At 45.3% G+C, this 21,667-nt stretch overlaps 1 protein-coding gene across 1 annotated transcript in view; it reads right to left on the bottom strand.

Annotated features, from left to right (window-relative positions):
- The window catches only part of MYO16 (myosin XVI), a 461,549-nt gene that overhangs the window by 263,153 nt on the left and 176,729 nt on the right, over positions 1–21,667 (bottom strand). The window contains exons 14-15 of the mRNA XM_077754002.1: positions 19,622–19,739; positions 3,032–3,179 (exon numbers count right to left, since the gene is read on the bottom strand). Coding sequence (XP_077610128.1) covers positions 3,032–3,179; positions 19,622–19,739 — 266 coding nt within the window. The remainder of the gene's footprint in view (positions 1–3,031; positions 3,180–19,621; positions 19,740–21,667) is intronic.

The following is a 21,667-nucleotide window of genomic DNA, read 5'->3' as shown; positions in this document are numbered from 1 at the left end:
TTTTATGTTTCATGCAGGTAATGAGTTGTCATTAATGAAGAAGGGAAGAGGTACATTGGCAGGAAGCAGGCTTGCAATTCTTTGTACTGTTTGCCTTACGACTCAGCATACTTCATCAGCATTTCAGTACAAGCTGCCTGTGGAATGAGCACTGAGTAAGCAAAGACATAACTGGATGGTCTACTTATTTTTAAAAAATTAATGTTTATTTGTGAGAGAGAAAAAGACAGAGCGTGAGTAGTGAAGGGGCAGAGAAAGAGGGAGACACAAAATCCAGAGCGGGCTCCAGGCTCTGAGCTGTCAGCACAGAGCCTGATGTGGGGCTTGAACCCATGAACCGTGAGATCATGACCTGAGCTGAAGTTGGACGCTTAACCAACTGAGCCGCCCAGATGCTCCTGGATGGTCTATTTAACATACCTCAACACCTCTGTAAAGAAAATCAGGTCAGTAGATGTGATGCTAACAATAGCATTCCTCATGATAGTCTATTTCTACATAGTGATTTTTCCCATACCTGTTGGGTGCTGATTTTAAAAGAAAAACTCAGAAGGGCCACTGATTTGTGAAAGGTCAGAAATCTAGAAAGTTGAGATTTATACTGTGGATTGCAAACAAGCCAGACAACTACAAAAATGATGGTCCTTGAGATTCATCATTACGAAATAAAGATGAGACCCCAGCCGCAATTCAAATGTCAAATACAAACTCCTCAAGCCTTGACAGCATCATTAAAATGAGGAGACTCACACCACACCAACCACAAAAACAATGCGATGTACAATGCATCGTAACTTGCAAAACAGCTTGTTTTATTATGAAAGAACAGTATGTCTGTGTTATCCGCATTGTACAAATGTCCCAACTGATATTTTTCATGAATCTGGAGTGGTGGTGTGTATTTTTATTGAGGAATGTTGTTTTGTTCCCATTAGATATTTATGATACATTTTAATAAAATAACCTCTTTGTTGAGGGGAATTGAATGATTCATGACTTTGCTGAGTTCTTTCCTGTTGGACCTCCTCACAAAGCAACCCCTGACTGTTTGACTTTCTAAATAGCCCGAGTGATTCCAAACTCTCTTTTGCAAAGCGGGATGAATGCTGAGGCTGTCTCCCCCATAAAGGAGACCTTGTTTTCTCCCCTGCGCTCACACGCTTGGACAGACGGGCCCAAACCCCAGACCCAGAAGTTAAACTGTTTCTTTCAATGGTAGGAAAGATCCGGGTCCTTTTCCTTCAGTGGCTCTACGTCTGAAATGCCAGGCGCACACATACAGACACACCCCCTAAAGCAATTCTCTGCTGTCGACCTCGACTTTTTACGCATAAGCGAGATGCGGAACAGGGAAATCTGTAAGACTACTCCCTCGCGCCTACTTCTGAGCATCTGACCCATCGGACGCGGTTCCTCCCAGGGACAACAGCTCCCGTTAGAGATGCTCGATGTCGCAAAGCAAAGGCTCATTCCAGGGAACAGGTCATGTTTCAGCGCTGCTGAAACATGACCTGTTCCCTTTGGCGCAAGCCTCTCTATGGCTCTGGGTTTGATTTCCTCCTTTATGAAATGAGGAGTTTCGATAAAAACATTTTCAGTGCCTTAGGAGCCTAAAATTTCCATTTTTCTTTCTTTTTTCTTTGCTTTTATTGGGCTACCATGCTCCGATACGAGTTTTTTTTTTTTTCTTTTTCTTCTGAATTTCTGTTGTTTGGGAGTACGGTAAATCCCTAAAGTCCTTCAGCAAATAAAACACGATTTTGAAAAGGCCGTCGTCTTAACTTCGTGACTGCTTTTCTCCCCCCGCTCTGCCTGACGCATTGCGCCTATACTCCTCAATGTCATATTTTCAGAGAAATTGAATGAGAGTGGTTAGTAACGTCGTGGTAAGTTAGGATACGGCCAATTCATCCCGCTCACCTGGCCATGTGCCCCAATGTTAGTGACACCTCATGGCAGTGGCCATGACAGAGGCTGACCCGGTTGCACCTCCAACCCATTCCAGGAGCTCAGGGCCTTGAGACCCCAGCGCCCCGGAAAAGCCTCCATCTCTCACACGTGGCATCTCTACCCCTCACCCCCCACCCCATAGGCTTCTCTGCCTTCATGCCTCAAGCAGTAAGATGGGTCCTCGGGCCACACCCCTCCTCCTCAAGCATTCTCTACCTTTTCTCACCACATTTCTCAAAAATCATGAAAACACACACCATCCCTCTTGAATCCACTAACAAACACCCAGTAACTCCAAGTCAGATGTTATCAGGCATCTGAAATAAATCCGTGTCTCTTTCAGAGCCCAGTGCCTCCCCCCGGCCACAGGTTTTCTCGTGAGCTTGGGTCGGCGAGCCCGGCACCCGCTGCGCCCTTCTTCTACCTGCTCTTCTCTCCTGAATGGGGCTTACTCTTCTCACTGTTTTCTTCTCATCCTAATCCAAATCTGGACCACTCCTCACGGGAGACACATCGGATCGGGCGGGTGGCGGAAAGGCACACGGTGCGAAGACATTCTCAGCTCGCTATCTTTATGATGCCCTCACCTCCGCCCCTCCCTCTGGCCGGTGCACCTGCCTTTTGACAAATGCTTTCTGCCTTCGGTGCAGAAAATGAGCTCCTCGGTTTACGTGTGGTTTGCCTTAATCCATTACACAATTTCATCTGTTCCTAATGAATAGTGATTGCCAAATAATATTTCCCATCATTTCAAAAGACTACCAAAGATTAGGAATACATAACTAATGTTATATACAAAATACCCAAAGGAACAGGAAAGTTTATATATAGTACTAACTTATTCATTCTGATCAGAAAACTAGGAAAATAGAAACATAAGATAATACACACACACATACCTAAACACTCAAAAAAAACCTGTTAAAAATCCTGTTACAGACGGTTGTAACCTATCAGTACCCAATTTTCCTCTTTGACTCGCCACTTCTTCTCTGAAATATCAGAAGAGAATCTAAGACTGCTTCAACGCCAACACAACTTCAGGACGGAATTACTACACAGAAAATATGCAGTCACTTACCGGTGTGCACACAAATTATTAAGGTGAAGTCCATATTTTTCTTCAGCAGATAACCCATCCATCAACAAGTAGAAAATGAGAAAATTGCTCTGGCCAAGCGGTTGTGAAACAAGTCTGGATTTCTCAAGCATGTATGTATAAATTCTGGCTGGTTAAAAAAAAAAAAAAAGATTCTGTTAAATGACACTACTCATTTTTAAAAAATTTTTTACTTAAAAATTTTTAATGCTTTTTATTTATTTCTGAAAGAGAAAGACAGCGTGAGCAGAGGAGAGTCAGAGAGAGAGAGACAGAGATACAGAATCTGAAACAGGCTCCAGGCTCTGAGCTATCAGCACAGAGCCCAACAAGGGGCTCGAACCCACAAACCATGAGATCATGACCTGAGCCTGAAGTCAAATGCTTAATTGACTGAGCCACCCAGGCGCCCCAACTACTAGTTTCATTTCTATAAATTTACACATACTAATGAATTGCAAGAGATACTCATGCAGCTGTTTTCAAATAAAGACCTTTTGAAAAATTTCTTAGGCTTTATTTTCGAGAGCAGTTTTTGGGTTTCCAGAAAAATTAAGCAGAACATACTGAGAACTCCATCACAGCTTCTGTCTCCTCCCCCCCCACACCGTCTCCCCTATTATTAACATCTTGTGTTGTAGTAAATTTGTTAAAATTGATGAGCCGATATTGACACTTTATTATTAGTTAAGGATATAAATTTATGTTGGTACTCACTCTTCGTTTGTGCACTCCATGGGTTTTAAGAAATTCATAATACCAGGTATTTATCAGTGCAGTTACATACAGAGTAGTTTCACTGCCTCAGAAATCCCATACTCTACTATTTATCCCTTCCTCCACCCCAACCCGATACTCACTCTCTCGTCACTGTCCCTATAGATTCGCCTCACCCAGAATGTCACATAGTTGGAAGAATACAGTATGTATATTTCCATATATATACATACTTTATATATATGGAAATTATATATTTCAGGTTGTAATCACTTCTGTTTCTTTCATTCAAAAAATATATATTTAAGGTTCCTTGTCTTTTCATGGCTTGATAGCTCGTTTCCTAAGTCAGGGGATAATAGAGCATCACATGAATGTACTACTTTAGTTATCCACTCGCCTATTAAAGGACATCTTGGTTGCTTACAGTGTTTGCAATTAGGAAGAAAGCTGCTATACACATTTGTATCCACATTATGTGTGGACATACGTTTTCAGCTCAGTTGGGCGTGTGATTCCTGGACCGTATGGTAGGACGATGTTTAGCTTTGTAAAATATCACCACGCTGCCTCCCACACTGGAGGCGCCATTTTGCATTCCCACGAGCAATTAATCAGAGTTCCCGTTGCTCCATTCCTTGCCAGTGTTTGGTGGTGTCAGTGTTTTGGATTTTCGACACTCTAATACGTTTGCGGTGGTTATTTCATTTTTGTGTTAATTCATGTCTCCTGCACGATCTATAACGTGGAGCATCTTTGCATCATTGTAGATTTCATTTGTGTGTCTTCTTCCATGAGGTGTCCAGACATTTTGTCTGTTTTTTAAAATTGGGTTGCTTGTTTTCCTATTGCTGAGTATTAAGTGTTTATTGCATGGTTTAGTGGGCAGTTCGTTATCAGTGTGTTTTTTTTTTTGTAAATATTTACCTCTCTCTGTGGCTCATCATTACATTCTCTTAATGGTGTCTTTCACAGGCCAGTCATTTTTAATTTTAATGAAGTCTAGCTTATCAATTATTTCATGGATTGCTGTTTTTATTGGTATATTAAAAAGTCATTGCCAAACACAAGGTCACCTATAATTTCTTTTACATTATCTTTTAAAAAGTTTTATAGTTTTTTAAAGTTTATTTATTAATTTTGAGAGAGAGAGCATGCAAGTAGGGGAGGGGCAAAGAGAGAGAGGGAGAGAGAGAATCCCAAGCAGGCTCCACACCACCAATGCAGACCTGATGCAGGGCTAGATAGAACTCAACAAACTGTAAAGATCATGACCTGAGCCAAAGTTGGATGCTTAACCAACTGAGCCATTCATGAGATAACTGGATTTACCTGGGGCTCTCCGGGCTCTGTTCTGTTCCACTGCCCTATTGATGTGTTCTTTCACCAGCACCACACTGTGTTGGTCTGGCCGCTTTGGAGTAAGTCTTGAAGTTGGGGAGCACCAATCCTCCAACTTTGTTCTTCTTTTTAAGTGTTGTGTTGGCTTTTCTGGATCTTCTAACTCTCCATATAAACCTTATGTCAATATTCACAAAGTAACTTGCTGGGATTCCTAGTAGGACTGTGTTGAATCTATAGATCAAATTGGGGAAAACTGACATCTTAACAATATTGAGGCTTCCTATTCACAAACATTGAATATCTCTCCATCCATTCAGATCTTCGTTGATGCTTTTTCCATCAGGGTTTTTGTAGTTTTCCTCATAAAGATCTTGTAAATATTTAGTTCTATTTATGCCTGAGTATTTTATTTTTTGGTAGTGGTAGAAAGAATATTATGTTTTTAAGGTCAAATTCCGATTGCTCATTGCTGTTATATACAGGAAAGCAACTGCCATTTGTATGTTACCCATGTGTCCTACAACATTGCTCTAATGGCAAACTAGTTGCAGGAGATGTTTGTTATGGATTCCTTGCCGTTTTCTACAGAGATAGTCATGTCCTCTTGAACAAAGACAGTTTCATTTCTTTCTTTCCAATCCATGTATATTTTTTCTTGTCTTATTGCATTAGCTAGGACTTCTGGTACAATGCCAAAAGCAAGTGGTGAGAGGGGACCTTCTTATTTTGTTCTTGACCCAACACAGAGCTTTGCAAATATAATCTGAAATAAGACTTGTCCGTGGGTATAACAAAGGCACCAAAAAAAAGCTTTAGAATTTTCATCATTAATGTCTTACAATTTGAAAGCACACGTCGTATTGGTATGGTATATATAAAGGAATATTGATTATAAAGAGCTCTGCTATAAACTGTAGTAAGTATTACTATCAACCAGATCAGACGTGTATACAGCCACACTATACAAAGACCAGAGATACAGACAATAGTCTCTCACTGCTGCAAACCTTGGAAGAAACCCACTGCATCAAGGGCAAATATGACTTGAGTTTATGCAGATACAACTTGACATATAGAAATTATATTGGGCAAGTTCAAGACCTATATCAACATTATTTAAAGGAACCAAGCCATGGTTTATACCCTAGTGGTAGATAATGAAACAGATGCTTCAAGAATAAAGTTTACATCCCAGTTAAGAAGGAAGACAGGTGATGTGTCTGTAAAAGCACATGCCCAGTTTGAATGGTGTCTAGCCATCTTCCTAATTTGTTATGACTTCACATGTACGGTAGCAAAATACCCAATATTCATTATTTGGGGCTTCTGCCGCTAAACATTACAAGAATACAAACAAAAATAACCCACATCCCCAAAACACGTTGCTGAACAATGGCAAGAGAGTGCAGAAGGGAGATTTCAATCCTGATTTTGCTTCGGAGACACGACTGGCAATACAGAAGCTACTGCCAATCGACATCTATGGCAGGGGCACCTGGGGGCTCACTCGCTTAAGCGTCCGACTTCAGCTCAGGTCATGATCTCGCAGTTGGCGAGTTTGAGCCCCATATCGGGCTCTTGCTGACAGCTCGGAGCCTGGACCCTGCTTCAGATTCTGTGTCTCCGTCTCTCTGCCCTTCCCCTGCTCAGCCTCTGTCTCTCTCTCTCTCTCTCTCTCTCGAAAATAAAATAAAAAATAAACATTTAAAAAATAAAAGGAAAACATTTATGGCTATATGTTTGTCAGGTCAAAACTTGTAGTTTTTCTGAACTACTCTTTTTATTGGAAATCAGGTTTATTCTTATCATTATGAATGCTCAGTAAACAATTATGTGTTTCAATGTCAAATGAAGTTGAGGATTACTGTAGTTTTCCGCTTTGAAGTAAAGATTCACAGTCAGTAATTGTTTTGGTTCAAAAGGTGACAGTTGTTAGGGAGTCAAATGGATGTGTTTATTTCCTACATTTGAACCAGAAACATCATCTTCTATAATGACTCTGCAGATAATTATTCTAGAGTCCAGCCTCTAAAAGTAAAAAAAAAAAAAGTGAGGTCTCCCAATTTTGGTTTTACACAGCAAATCTACTTGAAACAATGGAACCACTAAGACATGCTTTCCCTCTGGTCAAGTTCAGTTAAATGGTCAATTTAGCCTATCATAATGGTGATCAGTGCAAAAAGGAAACCTCAAAATTAGTACTTCTTATTAAGAAAAGATGTCTTACTAGAAACATTTTAGGAAAGTTGTTGTAAGTGCATAAAGGCTCTTTCAAAATATCCCTTTAATTAGTTGCCGAAAGGTGATGTTAAAATTAGAACAGGGTGGTGTAGTTTCTTTCCCATTTCTCCTTGAGTATTTAATCAGATGATACTTTCAAGAAGAGATCTTCATTAGGATACTTTCTTTCCTCTTTTTTTCTCTCTTAAGCCAATTATTTGCTAAGAACATTTTCCATTTAATACGAACAAGAGTAACACTGCTCAAGAGGAGAGTTTTACAAATCTGTGCATGTAGGAAATAAGCGTCCATAATTGTTCCTTTCCATTATTCTTTACTCATCAACTCTAGAAATATCAGGAGCGCCATGGAGTCCTGACCATCACACTTCTGTATTTGGAGAAAGGGCTGCCCCTACGCCCATGTGTCCCGGCCAACATACAAGCTTCATTCGGAGCAGCATTCAAAACTAATCAAATTCCACATTACAGACTGACTTCAATAGCTTTAATCTAAATTCAAAAACAGTGTAATTAGTAATCATCCCCGTTAGCTCATCTCCCGCAGAGAATAAAATTGCTGTGGGTTAGCAGGGTTCTGATCAGTAGGATTTTGAAAAAAAAATATCTTAGGAGAGGCTCTTAGCTAGAAGAAAACGCAAAACAGCCAAAAATTCAAATTTCTTTGAGTCTCTAATATTCTTTCAAATGGAGAAAATGCCAGCCTTTGTTGTGTCTGAAATGACACTGAAATAATGGAAAGAAAATGATAGGTACGGAGTTAACGGGGTTTGGCTCATTCATATAAATGTCCACATACAGAGACTTCTTGCTAACTGGCTGTTTGACTTTTCAAGACCTGTATGTTTTAAAAGATATTTTATTTAAGAATATTCCTGACTAAAATGCACCTGTGATCCTCTGTCTTTCCAGAAATCTATATATGAACATGTTTCTCAGAAAGTTCTGGCACACATATAGATGTTTGCTGATTATATATGACATAATGTACAGTAAAATATTTTATAGAGCTATACCAACTTTTGTTCAATTATAAAATAAAATGGAGGAAATAAATCTCCTGTCCTTCAAAAAAGACAAATCCCTGCCCTCAATGCTCTTCCCAGTGACTTCAAGAAACTTCCAGCACTCACCGTCACCATGCCTCACCCTTCTAGTTATAAATCATGACTTGTTAGGATCTCTTCCCATAGACCTATGTCTTCATGATCATCGTGTCTTCAATTAGCAGTCACCAAAAGCATGCTATTCTTAATTAATATATCCAAATATTCTCTCTCTCATGCTTATGCGTTTCTTTTGACTTCCTTATTCAAGGTTAATATGAGGGGTGGCATTAGGAAAGGTGCCTCACGTAGGAGCGCAAATGTGGCTCCTGGTCCTGACTCCGACTTTGGCAATGTCCACATTTCTCGTTACCCCCTACTAATGTGGGGAGGAAGAGGTACAAAGGTCCCGGGCTTCCTGCGGCCCCCAAGAGGAAGGGACTACCATTCGAAGTACCTGCGGTGTGCCAGGCTCTGCACTGGGGCTTTTCAGACAGTGCCTTATTTAAATTCTCTTGTAGCCCTTTTCACGTTGAAACCCAAGTGGCTTATCATCACTAGAAGAGGCCCCTCCGCAAAGGCGATAAGATCAATCAAAGCTCCGCTGAAACTTCTAAAACAATGTCCAGTTGGGGCTCCAGGCCTGAGGATCATTGATGATGCTAATAATGAAGATGGAGAGGACCTTCTAGTTTGTTTTCTAAAGGACACAAGCAAAAGCCCTACCAGATTTTCCATCTCATTTGTTTTAACTGTAAGTTTAAAAGTTTCCCAAGTAAATGGCATGGCCCCAGTATCCGTATAAGGAGGCATTTGAGTGTTCATAAATTTCAGTGTCCATTTTTAACCTTTATGTATTTATTTTGAGAGAGAGAGAGAGAGAGAGAGAGTCCCAATCAGGCACCACACTATTGGCACAGAACCTGACTCGGGGTTCGACCCCTGAAACCGTGAAATCATGACCTGAGTCGAAACCAAGAGTCAGATGCTTAACCGGCTGAGCCCCCCAGGAGCCTGATTTCGGTTTCCATTTAAATAGACGTGGGTGTCTTCAGGACACAGGTAAGACAGGACCCAAATATCCTTTACTTCCCACATGCTGACGCTGCACCACCCCCCCTTGGCAGGCCCTCCCACACCCCAGCTTTACCGACCCCCACGGGATGGAGCAGGCACTAAGGAAGCAGAGTGTAATTCTATTCTTCTCACACTCTTCTCATTACGAAGGGAAACAGGCTCTAGTTTTAAAACACCCAGAGTTAAATATTGATAACTTTCCCTATTGATTTACACTCTCAATAATATGTGTTCTCTGTAGACATGAATGAGTTCATGTGGCCTTTATACAATGTCCTTCCCAAAATGAGGAACAGCCATTTCATTTTATTGGCTCTTTACATCCATTCCTTAGATCCATCAACCCAACAAACACTGAGTGACTGCCTCCTCTCGGCCGGACAGACCAGATCGGTGCCACCAACAGGCTCACATCCCAACAGGAGACACAGACAGCAACCGAGCAGACAGATTAGGAAAAGGACCTTTCAGATTTCCACAAATGCTATGTAAGCAATAGGGAAAGAGCCAGATCCACAGTGAATGGAGCTGGGATCCAGTGGACACATTAGAAAGAGGGGCTTGGGGAAGAAGAGGGTTTCTTGGAAGAAGTGACCTGAAAGGAAACCAGTAGAGTGAGAACAGACTGCACTTTCCAGGAGAAGAGGAAGGCGCCCCCATCCCCAGGAGAAGAGGGAGGAGCCCCCGTCCCCACGAGAAGAGGGAGGAGCCCCTGTCCCCCAGGAGAAGAGGGAGGCGCCCCCATCCCCAGGAGAAGAGGGAGGAGCCCCCGTCCCCAGGAGAAAAGGGAGGTGCCCCTGTCCCCCAGGAGAAGAGGGAGGTGCCCCCGTCCCCAGGAGAAGAGGGAGGCACCCCCGTCCCCCAGGCAGCAGAGGGAATTCCAAGCTGTGGCCTGACCACCAAGGAACTTCAGGAGTCCAGGGAGGCTAGAGGATGTGGACGGATGGGGCGGGGAGGGGTGAGGTGAGACGTCGGGGAGGGCCCGGGGAACAGGTGTCTCCATGGGCTGCATTCTGAGAGAGCAGCCACCAGTCCTGGGCTTGACGTGTGAGGAGACCAGCGAGGGGCTAGGCGGACTCAGGGGAAATGGCCGAGGCGCCCTCCCAGCCTGACGTAATGGCTGATTTCAGTTCCCATTGAGCTACACAGTGTGCTACCTTCTTAATCCACAGTTAGGCATTTAAAGGAGGCAGTGACTTAGAACAAAGAAAAGCTAGTCTGAAAACCACAAAGTGGGCTGCGTTTGTGTCCTTTGGAAGGAAGGGTGTCCTAAACAAGGCTAAGTTCAGAAAACGCGGACAAGGAAGGTCAGTGGCGGCACCCGGGCAGTAGAAGCCAGAGCGGAAAGCTCTCTGCTCACTGATGAGGAGGAAGTTTCCACTGTTGAGCCACCAAAGGCCTCCAGGACGCGAGACCGAAGGGGCAGCAGCGCGAGCCCGGACAGACGGCCGGAGGCACCAAGGTGGGGGGTCAGCAATGGGCTGGGGCAGGAGTGAGCCCGCAGAGCCCGCTTCTGTGACGGGGACTCGCCTGAGCCCACAGACTGGGGAGCCCCGGGAGAGCCTGAATACAGCACCACACGCAGTCCTATGGGTTTGTGCTGGGATGGAGGTGACACATGACAGGTCAGGAGGAGCTGGTCGAAACGACTGGCAGCGTGGGGGGCAGCCGACGTTCAGGGGAGCGAAAGCACATCCAAGTAGATCAGACACCGTATTGTCAAGAAAACATGAACCTACACGAAGCAGGCAGGAGAAAGCTTTAGAAATAGGTAAAACTCGTTTCTAAAGAAACCACAACAGAAAAATAATTGGACTGAACTTCAATATGAGGATTAAAAATTTAAAAAAAGAAAGAAGCCGCCTTTAGGAGTCTCCAAAGTGTTGAAGTTAAAGCCCACAGGCTTCTTATTAGAGACTCTGATAGTCTTCAAGCCACTGCTTGTTTGGCTGTTGTTGTGAGGGTGCAATTCCACAAGGAAGCAGTTCGGAAACGCACCCAAACCCCGTGTGTCCTGGGCTGTGCGAGCTTCTACAAGTCTGCCCACCAGCATCCTCCTCGATCGTAAATGGCCCAGAGCCAGAGACCATCTCATCACCCGAGGAAGCATCTGCTGGGCAGACAGGTGTGCCCCGGACAGGGGGCACGTTTCGGCTTTGAACGTCATGTTGCCCAGCGGGGTCCGAGCCTGGGAGCTGGGCTCCGATGCGTCACCCACAGCAGGGACCGGGCGCGCAGCCCACCCGCCGAGCTGGTTGTGTGGGGGGCACTCGCTCACCCAGGGCCCCACCGCCGTCTCGGCTCTGCCCGCCTTCCCAGGGTGACCGGCGGTGACAGAAAGCCCTTCGTAGCCTCCAGCGTAAGCCCGAGAAACGATCCACTTCAAAAGTGGTTTCTCTCCAATGAAGTGAAACAACGCTGAGGGCGCCTGGGGGGCTCAGTCTGTTCAGCGTCCGGCTCGTGGTTTCCGCTCAGGTCATGATCTCACGGTTGGTGGGTTCAAGCCCCGAGTCGGGTTCTGTGCTGACAGCCAAGAGCCTACTTGGGATTCTCTCCCTCTCTCTGCCCCTCCCCTGCTTGCTTGCTCTTTCTCTCTCAAAATAAAGAAATAAACATTTTTTAGAAAGTGAAACAATGCTGAAAGGAACACAGGAGAGAATGCGCTGGTGTCTAATTTACAGCTGGGAAAAGAGGGTAAGGGACACTCGTCCGATGTCCACACCAAGATCCAGCCTGTGGCAACCCCTCTGCACTGCGCCGAGCGGCCCTGCTGAAGAATTCTTTGTGCTGTGTGACCTGTAGTTCCGAAGACAGCAGAGGTCTGTGTCACATATTTTTTAAAATGTTTATTTTTTTACTTAGAGAGACAAAGAGGTGGAGGGATTGGCAAGGGGCAGAGAGACAGAGAGACAGTGAGAGAGAGACAGTGAGAGAGAGACAGAGTGAGAGAGAGAGAGAGAGAGAGAGAGAGAGAATCCCAAGCATGCTGACAGCTGAGAGCCCAAAACGGGGCTCAATCCCATGAACCGTGAGATCACGACATAAGCTGAAACCAAGAGTCAGACGCTTAACTGACTGACCCACCCGGGCGCCCAGGTATCATGTACTTTTGAAGATTCATAAACAAGAAAATGATCGACTGGGGAAAAGTTTGAAAGGATACCTTATTGTATGCCAAAAGATGGCACATGCTTTAAAATGAATGGCAACTTTAAAAGTTGCCCTAAAAAACTTTAAAAGACCCTAAAAAAGACCAGATACGGTCTTGATCACTCTAGAAACTACTGGGAATATGGCATCCAGTATATTCTCCGCCATTATTTCCATTGGTGCCCTTGAACTTCACACCTGGAAAACCTCTCTGCACTCTTCGATGAACAATATAAATCATTAGGGATTCAGACAGTAACACCTGCAAATTACCTCAAGTCACGAGTGAAAGGTACCGGATGAGTAAAAACAATCACTGACAAAGTTTTCTTAGTATGTGGACATGATAACCTTACCTTTGGTTCGATGGTAAGATGTTTTATACATCACTCCATCCTGAGCGTGCTGGTATATATACCAGGGAACCCAGAATAACTATATTGTTAAGTAAGTAATCAGATGGTGGAAAATATTGGGCTGTAGTCAGACTGCAATGCTATTTATTAATTAAATCTTCTTCAAACTAAGAAACACTTCCTACTTTCTATAGCTGGTGCTTCATAAAACTAAGTGTCATATTTTCTGTTATATATGTATTTTCTGATTAGAAAGCTGGCATTAAACTACAAAAGTATGGGGCACCTGGGTGGCTCAGTCCGGTTAAGCATCTGACTTTGGCTCAGGTCATCATCTTGAGGTTTGTGAGTTCAAGCCCCACGTCAGGCTCTGTGCTAACAGTTCAGAGCCTGGAGTCTGCTTTGGATTCTCTGTCTCCCTCTCTCCCTGCCCCTCCCCTGCTCATGCTGTGTCTCTCTCTCTCAAAAATAAAATAAACTTGAAAAGATTTAAACTACAAGGGTGTCTGGCTGGCTCAGTTGGTTAAGCAACTGACTTCAGCTCAGGTCATGATCTCACAGTTCGTGGGTTTGAGCCCCACATCGGGCTCTGTACTGACAGCTCTGAACCTGGAGCTGCTTCAGATTCTGTGTCTCTTCTTTCTCTCTGCCCCTCCCCTGCTCACACTCTGTGTCTCTCACTCTCAAAAACAAACCTTAAAAATTTTTTTTTAAATTTAAACTACAAAAGTATAAGCATCAGTATCAATGAAGGAAACATTCAATGTCTCCTCAATTTTAAAATTTGTAAGAGAATACTCCATGTCCAATAAAACCCTTACCATTTTTTAGAAATGTTGATAATTTAAGGGAACCCAGACTACTATAAAGTACAAAATCAACCTGTAACCTACATTTATTTGACCTAGTTTGAGGTGTAATAACTTTACTCAAATTTGATTTACTATTTTAGTGAACACTTAAAATTCAGAAGGCTTTTCCAGGGCACCCATTTGAATAATTCAGCTCTCTTTAAAATTTGCATAACGTAGCTTCAATTAATATGTCTTTTATTTTTCTTTCAGAAAAGGAGTCTGGGTACCGGATGGAATTGTTCAAAGGTATCACACTGGCTTATAGCTTCTTCAAATGCTCGGTGCCTTCTGTTTGGGGGTAACCATGAGGTTCTTTTTTTTTTTTTAAGTTTATTTATTTATCTTGAGAGAGACTGTGAAGAGTGGAAGGGCAGAGAGAGGGGGAGAGACAGAGAATCCCAAGCAGGCTCTGCACTCTCAGCACAGAGCCTGATGGGGGGCTCGATCTCACAGACCATGGGATCATGACCTGAGCCAAAATCAAGAGTCAGGAGCTTAGCTGACTGAGCCACCCAGGCGCTCCAACCATGAGGTTCTTAAACTGAAAATTAGTTTCAGCGGACCCCTCGAAGGCAGGCTGGATTCTGCCCCATGGATGATCTGCGTGTGTCCTAACCCCGGGGCTTGGGGCCGTGACCTTGCCTGAAAGCAGGGATGTGCTGATGTTCTTCAAGCTGAGGTGAGCTCCTGCTGGGTGACGTGCTTTTGACGGGCACAGCCCCCCACCCCCGAAATTGCGCATCCTACTTCATCCAGGTACATGATCTGCTGGTGTCTGTGGTACACTTTCCATTCTACAAATAAGCCTTTGAGAGTCTCTGTGATTCGGTCAAGGTCGTAGGGGCAGTGCTAGGGGTGGACCTAGAACGCAGGACTTCGGGAGTCTGCGCTCAGTGTGGAAACATCAGCTGCGAGGGCTCTTTGGAACCTGCTGCCCCTTTACAGTTCTTACTTCTTATACCCCCTCCCCCCGAGAGTTAGAGTTCCAGGCAGTCCCCTAGTCAGTCCGCCCTTCGTTCATTCCCTTGGTATTTACTGAGCGTGAACTCCGCCAGACACCGTGCGGGGCCTGGAGACGCAGCAGAGGACCCAAATTCGCAAGCTGGCGGGGAAGAGAGGCAGACAGATGGGTCTTAGCTCCTGACTATCCTGCAAGCCTTTAGGGGACTCAGTCGTATTTACTGTTTTAAAAAATCTTTTAATGTTTATGTTTTAGAGACAGAGAGAGAGAGTAGGGGAGGTGCAGAGAGCGAGGGAGACAGAATCCGAAGAGGCTCCAGGCTCTGGGCTGTNTAATAACTTTACTCAAATTTGATTTACTATTTTAGTGAACACTTAAAATTCAGAAGGCTTTTCCAGGGCACCCATTTGAATAATTCAGCTCTCTTTAAAATTTGCATAACGTAGCTTCAATTAATATGTCTTTTATTTTTCTTTCAGAAAAGGAGTCTGGGTACCGGATGGAATTGTTCAAAGGTATCACACTGGCTTATAGCTTCTTCAAATGCTCGGTGCCTTCTGTTTGGGGGTAACCATGAGGTTCTTTTTTTTTTTTTAAGTTTATTTATTTATCTTGAGAGAGACTGTGAAGAGTGGAAGGGCAGAGAGAGGGGGAGAGACAGAGAATCCCAAGCAGGCTCTGCACTCTCAGCACAGAGCCTGATGGGGGGCTCGATCTCACAGACCATGGGATCATGACCTGAGCCAAAATCAAGAGTCAGGAGCTTAGCTGCCTGAGCCACCCAGGCGCTCCAACCATGAGGTTCTTAAACTGAAAATTAGTTTCAGCGGACCCCTCGAAGGCAGGCTGGATTCTGCCCCATGGATGATCTGCGTGTGTCCTAACCCCGGGGCTTGGGGCCGTGACCTTGCCTGAAAGCAGGGATGTGCTGATGTTCTTCAAGCTGAGGTGAGCTCCTGCTGGGTGACGTGCTTTTGACGGGCACAGCCCCCCACCCCCGAAATTGCGCATCCTACTTCATCCAGGTACATGATCTGCTGGTGTCTGTGGTACACTTTCCATTCTACAAATAAGCCTTTGAGAGTCTCTGTGATTCGGTCAAGGTCGTAGGGGCAGTGCTAGGGGTGGACCTAGAACGCAGGACTTCGGGAGTCTGCGCTCAGTGTGGAAACATCAGCTGCGAGGGCTCTTTGGAACCTGCTGCCCCTTTACAGTTCTTACTTCTTATACCCCCTCCCCCCGAGAGTTAGAGTTCCAGGCAGTCCCCTAGTCAGTCCGCCCTTCGTTCATTCCCTTGGTATTTACTGAGCGTGAACTCCGCCAGACACCGTGCGGGGCCTGGAGACGCAGCAGAGGACCCAAATTCGCAAGCTGGCGGGGAAGAGAGGCAGACAGATGGGTCTTAGCTCCTGACTATCCTGCAAGCCTTTAGGGGACTCAGTCGTATTTACTGTTTTAAAAAATCTTTTAATGTTTATGTTTTAGAGACAGAGAGAGAGAGTAGGGGAGGTGCAGAGAGCGAGGGAGACAGAATCCGAAGAGGCTCCAGGCTCTGGGCTGTCAGCACAGAGCCCGACGCGGGGCTCGAACCCACAGACTGTGAGATAGTGACCTAAGCTGAAGTCGGGCACTTCACCGACTGAGCCACCCAGGCGCCCACACCAGCCACCCAGGGTCGAGCTTACTGTTGAACTGATGACACAGCAGTACGGCACCTATGCGTCCTACAAAACATCAAACGGACTTTTTAGAGACGATGAATCGCACTGGCGCGGGCCGGGCCCCACTTCAGTACGACGGGGTTTGCAGGAAGAGGAGACGCGGGGCAGCCCCGGGACCAGCCCGGCAGAGGCCTGAGTGCCGCAGCCGGCGGCCAGCGGCTCGGGATCGGCCGCCAAGGCGAGGAAGGGCTGTGCCAGCGACATCCCCGATCGCAGACCTCCGTTCCACGCCACCGAGCCCGGGACGTCTTGTTCAGCGGGCGCTGCAGGGCCACACACTCCGACAGTCCCCGGGAGTCTTCCCAGCCGACAGGCACCGGCAGACCACACGCACCACCTAGTCGCGCCCCTGGGTGCCGCGCCCCTGGGTGCCGCGCCCCTGCTCAGCCGTCGGCAGGCGCTTCGACAGCAGTCTCCAGAATGTGGCCCAGCAGCCAGAGTCTCCGGAACCACGGGCCCAGGCCCCCTGGACGCTGACTGCTGGGAGCTGGGGGGCCTGTGCCTCGTGGGCGCCCCCGGCGAGGCGGGCGGGAGGGCCTCAGGGAGGAGGCTTCTCTCCGGAACATCCACCGCCCCTGCGGAGCCCACATGCAGATCTTCGTTCTCCGGACCCACGTCTCCGTGTCTCGGCCAAGTCCTGCATTTCTTCACACGGGCCCCAGGCTTGGCGATGCGCCTCCCGATGCACATCCTCTGCACACACGGCTCACCGTTCCCCTTCCACCCCGGGGACAGGCTGCTGAGCCCCCCTCCAAGTGTACGGGCTGTGCTCTCGAAACCAATCAAAACAGAATGTTTTGGCCGGGTTGTTAAAGGGACACAGCAGGAAGCGGCAAACTAACAAGCTGGGGCGAGGGAGCAAGTCAAGGATGCTAATGAGAAGCGGATGAGTGGGAAAAGGAAACGGGGTGCAGAGAGGTGGGGGTGCGCCTCCCTCCGCAGAAGCCACCGCTGCGTTCCCGGGGGGGAGGGGACCGCACCCTGGCACTACCCTGCGGAGGGCTCCCCACGTTTGCACGCACAGTGCTGCAGCGTGCAGAGGACTTCGGGGTCGGGGGACCCCAGGTCCCCCTGTGAACCTACACTCCGGCCCCTGCGCTGCTGCCTGCGGAAGCCGCGGCTGTGCTGATGCTGGGGCGCCCTGCCCCCCACGGGAGGAAGCGGGCGCGGCAGACGGTGCGCGTGCCCTGCTCACGCGCATACACCTAGAACGACTTTCTCAACTAGCACTCCTGAGGGGACATCATCGACTCTAGCCAGGAAAAAAAAATCAACGAAACTAGTGAGAGGACCTGCAGAAGCCACTTAGCGCCTCTGCGCCCTGGTAAAGGGAATCCGGATCCGGAAAACACGAGGTCGCCGGAGCGATGCCCGGACGCGGGATTTCTCCTCCGAGCCGCGTGTGCGTACGAGCGTGGCAGCGCGTCACCGAGGCTCTGCTTAAATACAGAGCCGCAGGCGGCAGGTCTGCGACCACAAGGTCCCGGGTGCACCCTGGCGTCACCCACGGGGCGGGGCCCGCCGCGGCCGGGCCTCCTGCACGCCCCGCCTCGGAGGCTCCGACCGCTGTTCTCCGAGGGCTCGCGACTGAAGAGCTCAGGCTGCGCCCCCGGCTGCGAGGGGCCCTCTCACTGCCGTGTTACACAACCAAGACCTGAAAGCCAGACTGGGAGGCTCAAGACATTTCTTGGCTGAGGTCTTCGTAAAACGGTGGACCTTCAAACAGAGCGCTTAGTCACGGATCTTTCAAGACCTTTCCTGCTGCAGAATGGAAGCTGCTAACTTCCACATCTAAAGTTACCTTTTGTTACTCCTTTAATGCAGTTTTTTCTTACCAAATGTCATGTAGTAATGGATTTTGACACTTGCTGCAAAAGGCAGGCTTTTTGTTTCTTTTAAAATGTTTGTTTGTTTGTTTATTTATTTCTAGGAGAGAGAGAGAGACAGCGTGAGCAGGGGAGGGTCAGAGAGAGAGGGAGTCACAGACTGAAACAGGCTCCAGGCTCTGAGCTGGCAGTCAGCACAGAGCCCGACGCGGGGCTCGAACCCACGAACCGCGAGATCATGACCTAAGCGAAAGTCGGACGCTTAACCGACTAAGCCACCCAGGCGCCCCTAAAATGTTTATTTATTTTTGAGAGAGAGAGAGAGACAGAGACAGAGACACAGCATGAGCAGGGGAGGGGCAGAGAGAGAGGGAGACACAGAATCTGAAGCAGCTCCAGGCTCTGAGCTGTCAGCACAGAGCCCGACGCGGGGCTCGAACTCCTAACTATAGGGTCATGACCTAAGCTGAAGCCAGATGCTTAACGACTGACCCACCCAGGCGCCCCTGCTTTCTGTTTCTAAGTTACGGTCAAAACCAACTTTTATTTCCTGAAGGGTACTTAAAAACACCAAATAGGATTGATCTCTTTCTAAAATTACTACACTTGCAATTAATTATTTGTGTGCTAATGGCTGCTGTTAAAGATTTTACAATACTTGATTCCTCCAAGTACATGGGCTCCCCACCTACAGTTCTATTAATTTGCAGAGATAATCTGTTTTGATTAGAAAAATGTAAAATCCCAGGTGAATTCTTAATTAGTTTAATTTAATTATGTTTTTTTAGTTTAATTTCAAATAGGGGCTTTTCATATAGTACACATTAAATATTTAAGCCAAAAAACAAATAGTGCTACTTGGTTTTAGTCGGATGCTGATTTTGATGTTTTGATTGAATTCGCTTGTTTTAAAAATATACATTCACTTTTATTTAAAATGGATTTCGATGCCTGTTGTATGAAGGAATTACGTACTTGATTCATAATTTACTTTCATTGGGTGAATCATTTGTATGTTCAACAATTATGATTCATTTCAGCTCTTTTTAGCTGGGTTCCGTATGAGATAGTTTATACAAGAATCATCTTGAAAAGGTTCCCCTCACATTGTTGATATTCTTCATTTCACAAGAATTTTTGAACTCGTAACCTGACATCTCAGGTGTGCAGATACACACACACACGCACACATGCACAAGCACACTCTCTCCCTATGCCTGGTCTTCCTCTGCCCCCTCCTGGCAGCTCCTGAAATCTGCCTTTGTTAATATTCTACTTACCTCCTGTTAAGTGTTTTCTCCTCTCGCAGAATTGTAGTTCAAAATACTTTATGAAACAGCTGGACAGATCGTTCAGGGTTGTCTTGGCGTGCCCAAAGGCTTCCAAGATGCATATGACCTGTAGCAAAATGGACACATTGACTCAGCAACTCGTTTTTACAAATAAAACTGGGGAACAGTAGCAAAGATCTGGGGTGCTCCATCATCTAGGAGATTCTCTGTTGTTGGTATGATACTGTGTTGAATTTTTCAAGCCACTCTTCCTTCAACTGCAAACTACTACCATCTTGCTTTAGAATATGGCTAATGTTAACAAGAGAATGATACACAGAGGGTTTCATGTGGCTTTGCTATCCCTTCACACAAGCATCATCAACTCAACACATGTTATCTGAGTGTTGAGACCTAATAAAACAGTAGCAATGCTTTTGTGGTTTTGGAGGGAACGAATTTGATTTAATATAAGCGACAGTGAGAATTTCTTTTAAAACCAACAAATTAGGGGTGCCTGGGTGGCTCAGTTGGTTAAGCATCGACTTCGGCTCAGGTCATGATCTCACAGTTGATGACTTCAAGACCTGCATCGGGCTCTGTGCTGCCAGCTCAGAGCCTGGAGCCTGCTTCAGATTCTGTGTCTCCCTCTCTCTCTGACCCTCCCCTGCTCTCTCTCTCTCTCTCTTAAAAATGAATAAACTTTAAAAAAAATTTAATGCTATTAACAAAGATCTTTAGATCAACCCTACATCTGAAAATTTTTTGACATGTTTCCTTAAACCTGACTATAGGAGACAAAAACACACCATTTCGTCTCACAATTGATTGTGTCTATGATAATAATGATGACCAAGTAATTCTCCTGAAAGTATGAAAATCTGGAAGGCTCAAAGGTCTCTTTCTGTGTCTTTCAAGTCATGGATATTAAAAGCAGTTCCTACATCAACCACACGAAGGAGCACATGAATACATGGCCTCATTGATACAGGGGGTTCTTTATAATCTCCGGTGACTGTATTTTTTGAGACTTGTATTCTACATTTAAAAAAATGTTGCTGCTACTTTTTAACTTTCTGAATGTTGATCTACTAAGGCATTTGGTTCACCTGGAAGTATTTATATACTGAAAGATTAGAAAACAATACTTTGATCCTAATCACAATCCCAGTGCTAACTGTTGCGGTAATAGTCGAATCAACCAAAAGATCTGTTTCTGAACTTTTGAACTTTTGGAGGAAACATGTCGATTTAGGTCTCTTTGTAATAACCTAGTTTTAAAGATCATAACAGTATTCTGATGTGTATTCTGAAAAATAACCTGAAATGGTATTTATAAAGGTCCTATATTTTGCTGCTTTTCCAGTAATTCAATATTAAATGTGCATATCATGGAATTAACAGTGTAAGTAAATCACATTTTTAACATGTATGTTACATCTGGTTTCTCTTCAGATTGAATAAATCCTTCACCCTTTATATTAAGTAATTATTTAAAAATTCATAAAAGGGGTTAGAATGAATTTTTAAAAATATTCTGGATTCTGGTTATTTTGGTGCTATATCTGAAAATAAACTGCTTTGTTGCTATTTTACAGAGACATAAAGGATAATAACATTTGCCCAAACAAGAAATACAGAGTAGTGGTTCAATGCACCTGCTTCGTGGTGACAAGTGGCTGCGTCCACATTCTGCCTTTGCTAGTGATAAATTATACGACATTGAGCAAGTTTCACAAATTCCAGGAACTGCATTTTCCTTTATTCTCACACAAGAACAACTCCTACAGTGCCCATCAACGCCCGTATACAAAGCTCTCAGCATTCAACAAGTAACAAAGATTAATTTTATGTTTGTTGATAGTAGTAGAAAACATTCATTTTGTGCCAAGAGTTATCCTAAAGTTTTATATATATAACATGTAAGATAAAATATAAATAAAGTTATATATAAAATTATGTATACCATACACATGCACACCTACATGTACACATGTGGATGCATGTTTATACAGATATTTCTTTTAATGCTCACAGCTAGTATCTCAGGGCGCC

Source organism: Crocuta crocuta, unplaced genomic scaffold, assembly GCF_008692635.1.
Source record: "Crocuta crocuta isolate KB4526 unplaced genomic scaffold, BGI_CrCroc_1.0 scaffold31, whole genome shotgun sequence".
Taxonomy (NCBI): domain Eukaryota; kingdom Metazoa; phylum Chordata; class Mammalia; order Carnivora; family Hyaenidae; genus Crocuta; species Crocuta crocuta.
The sequence above is the reverse complement of the archived record's forward strand: the minus strand, read 5'-3'. Positions and strand labels throughout refer to the sequence as shown.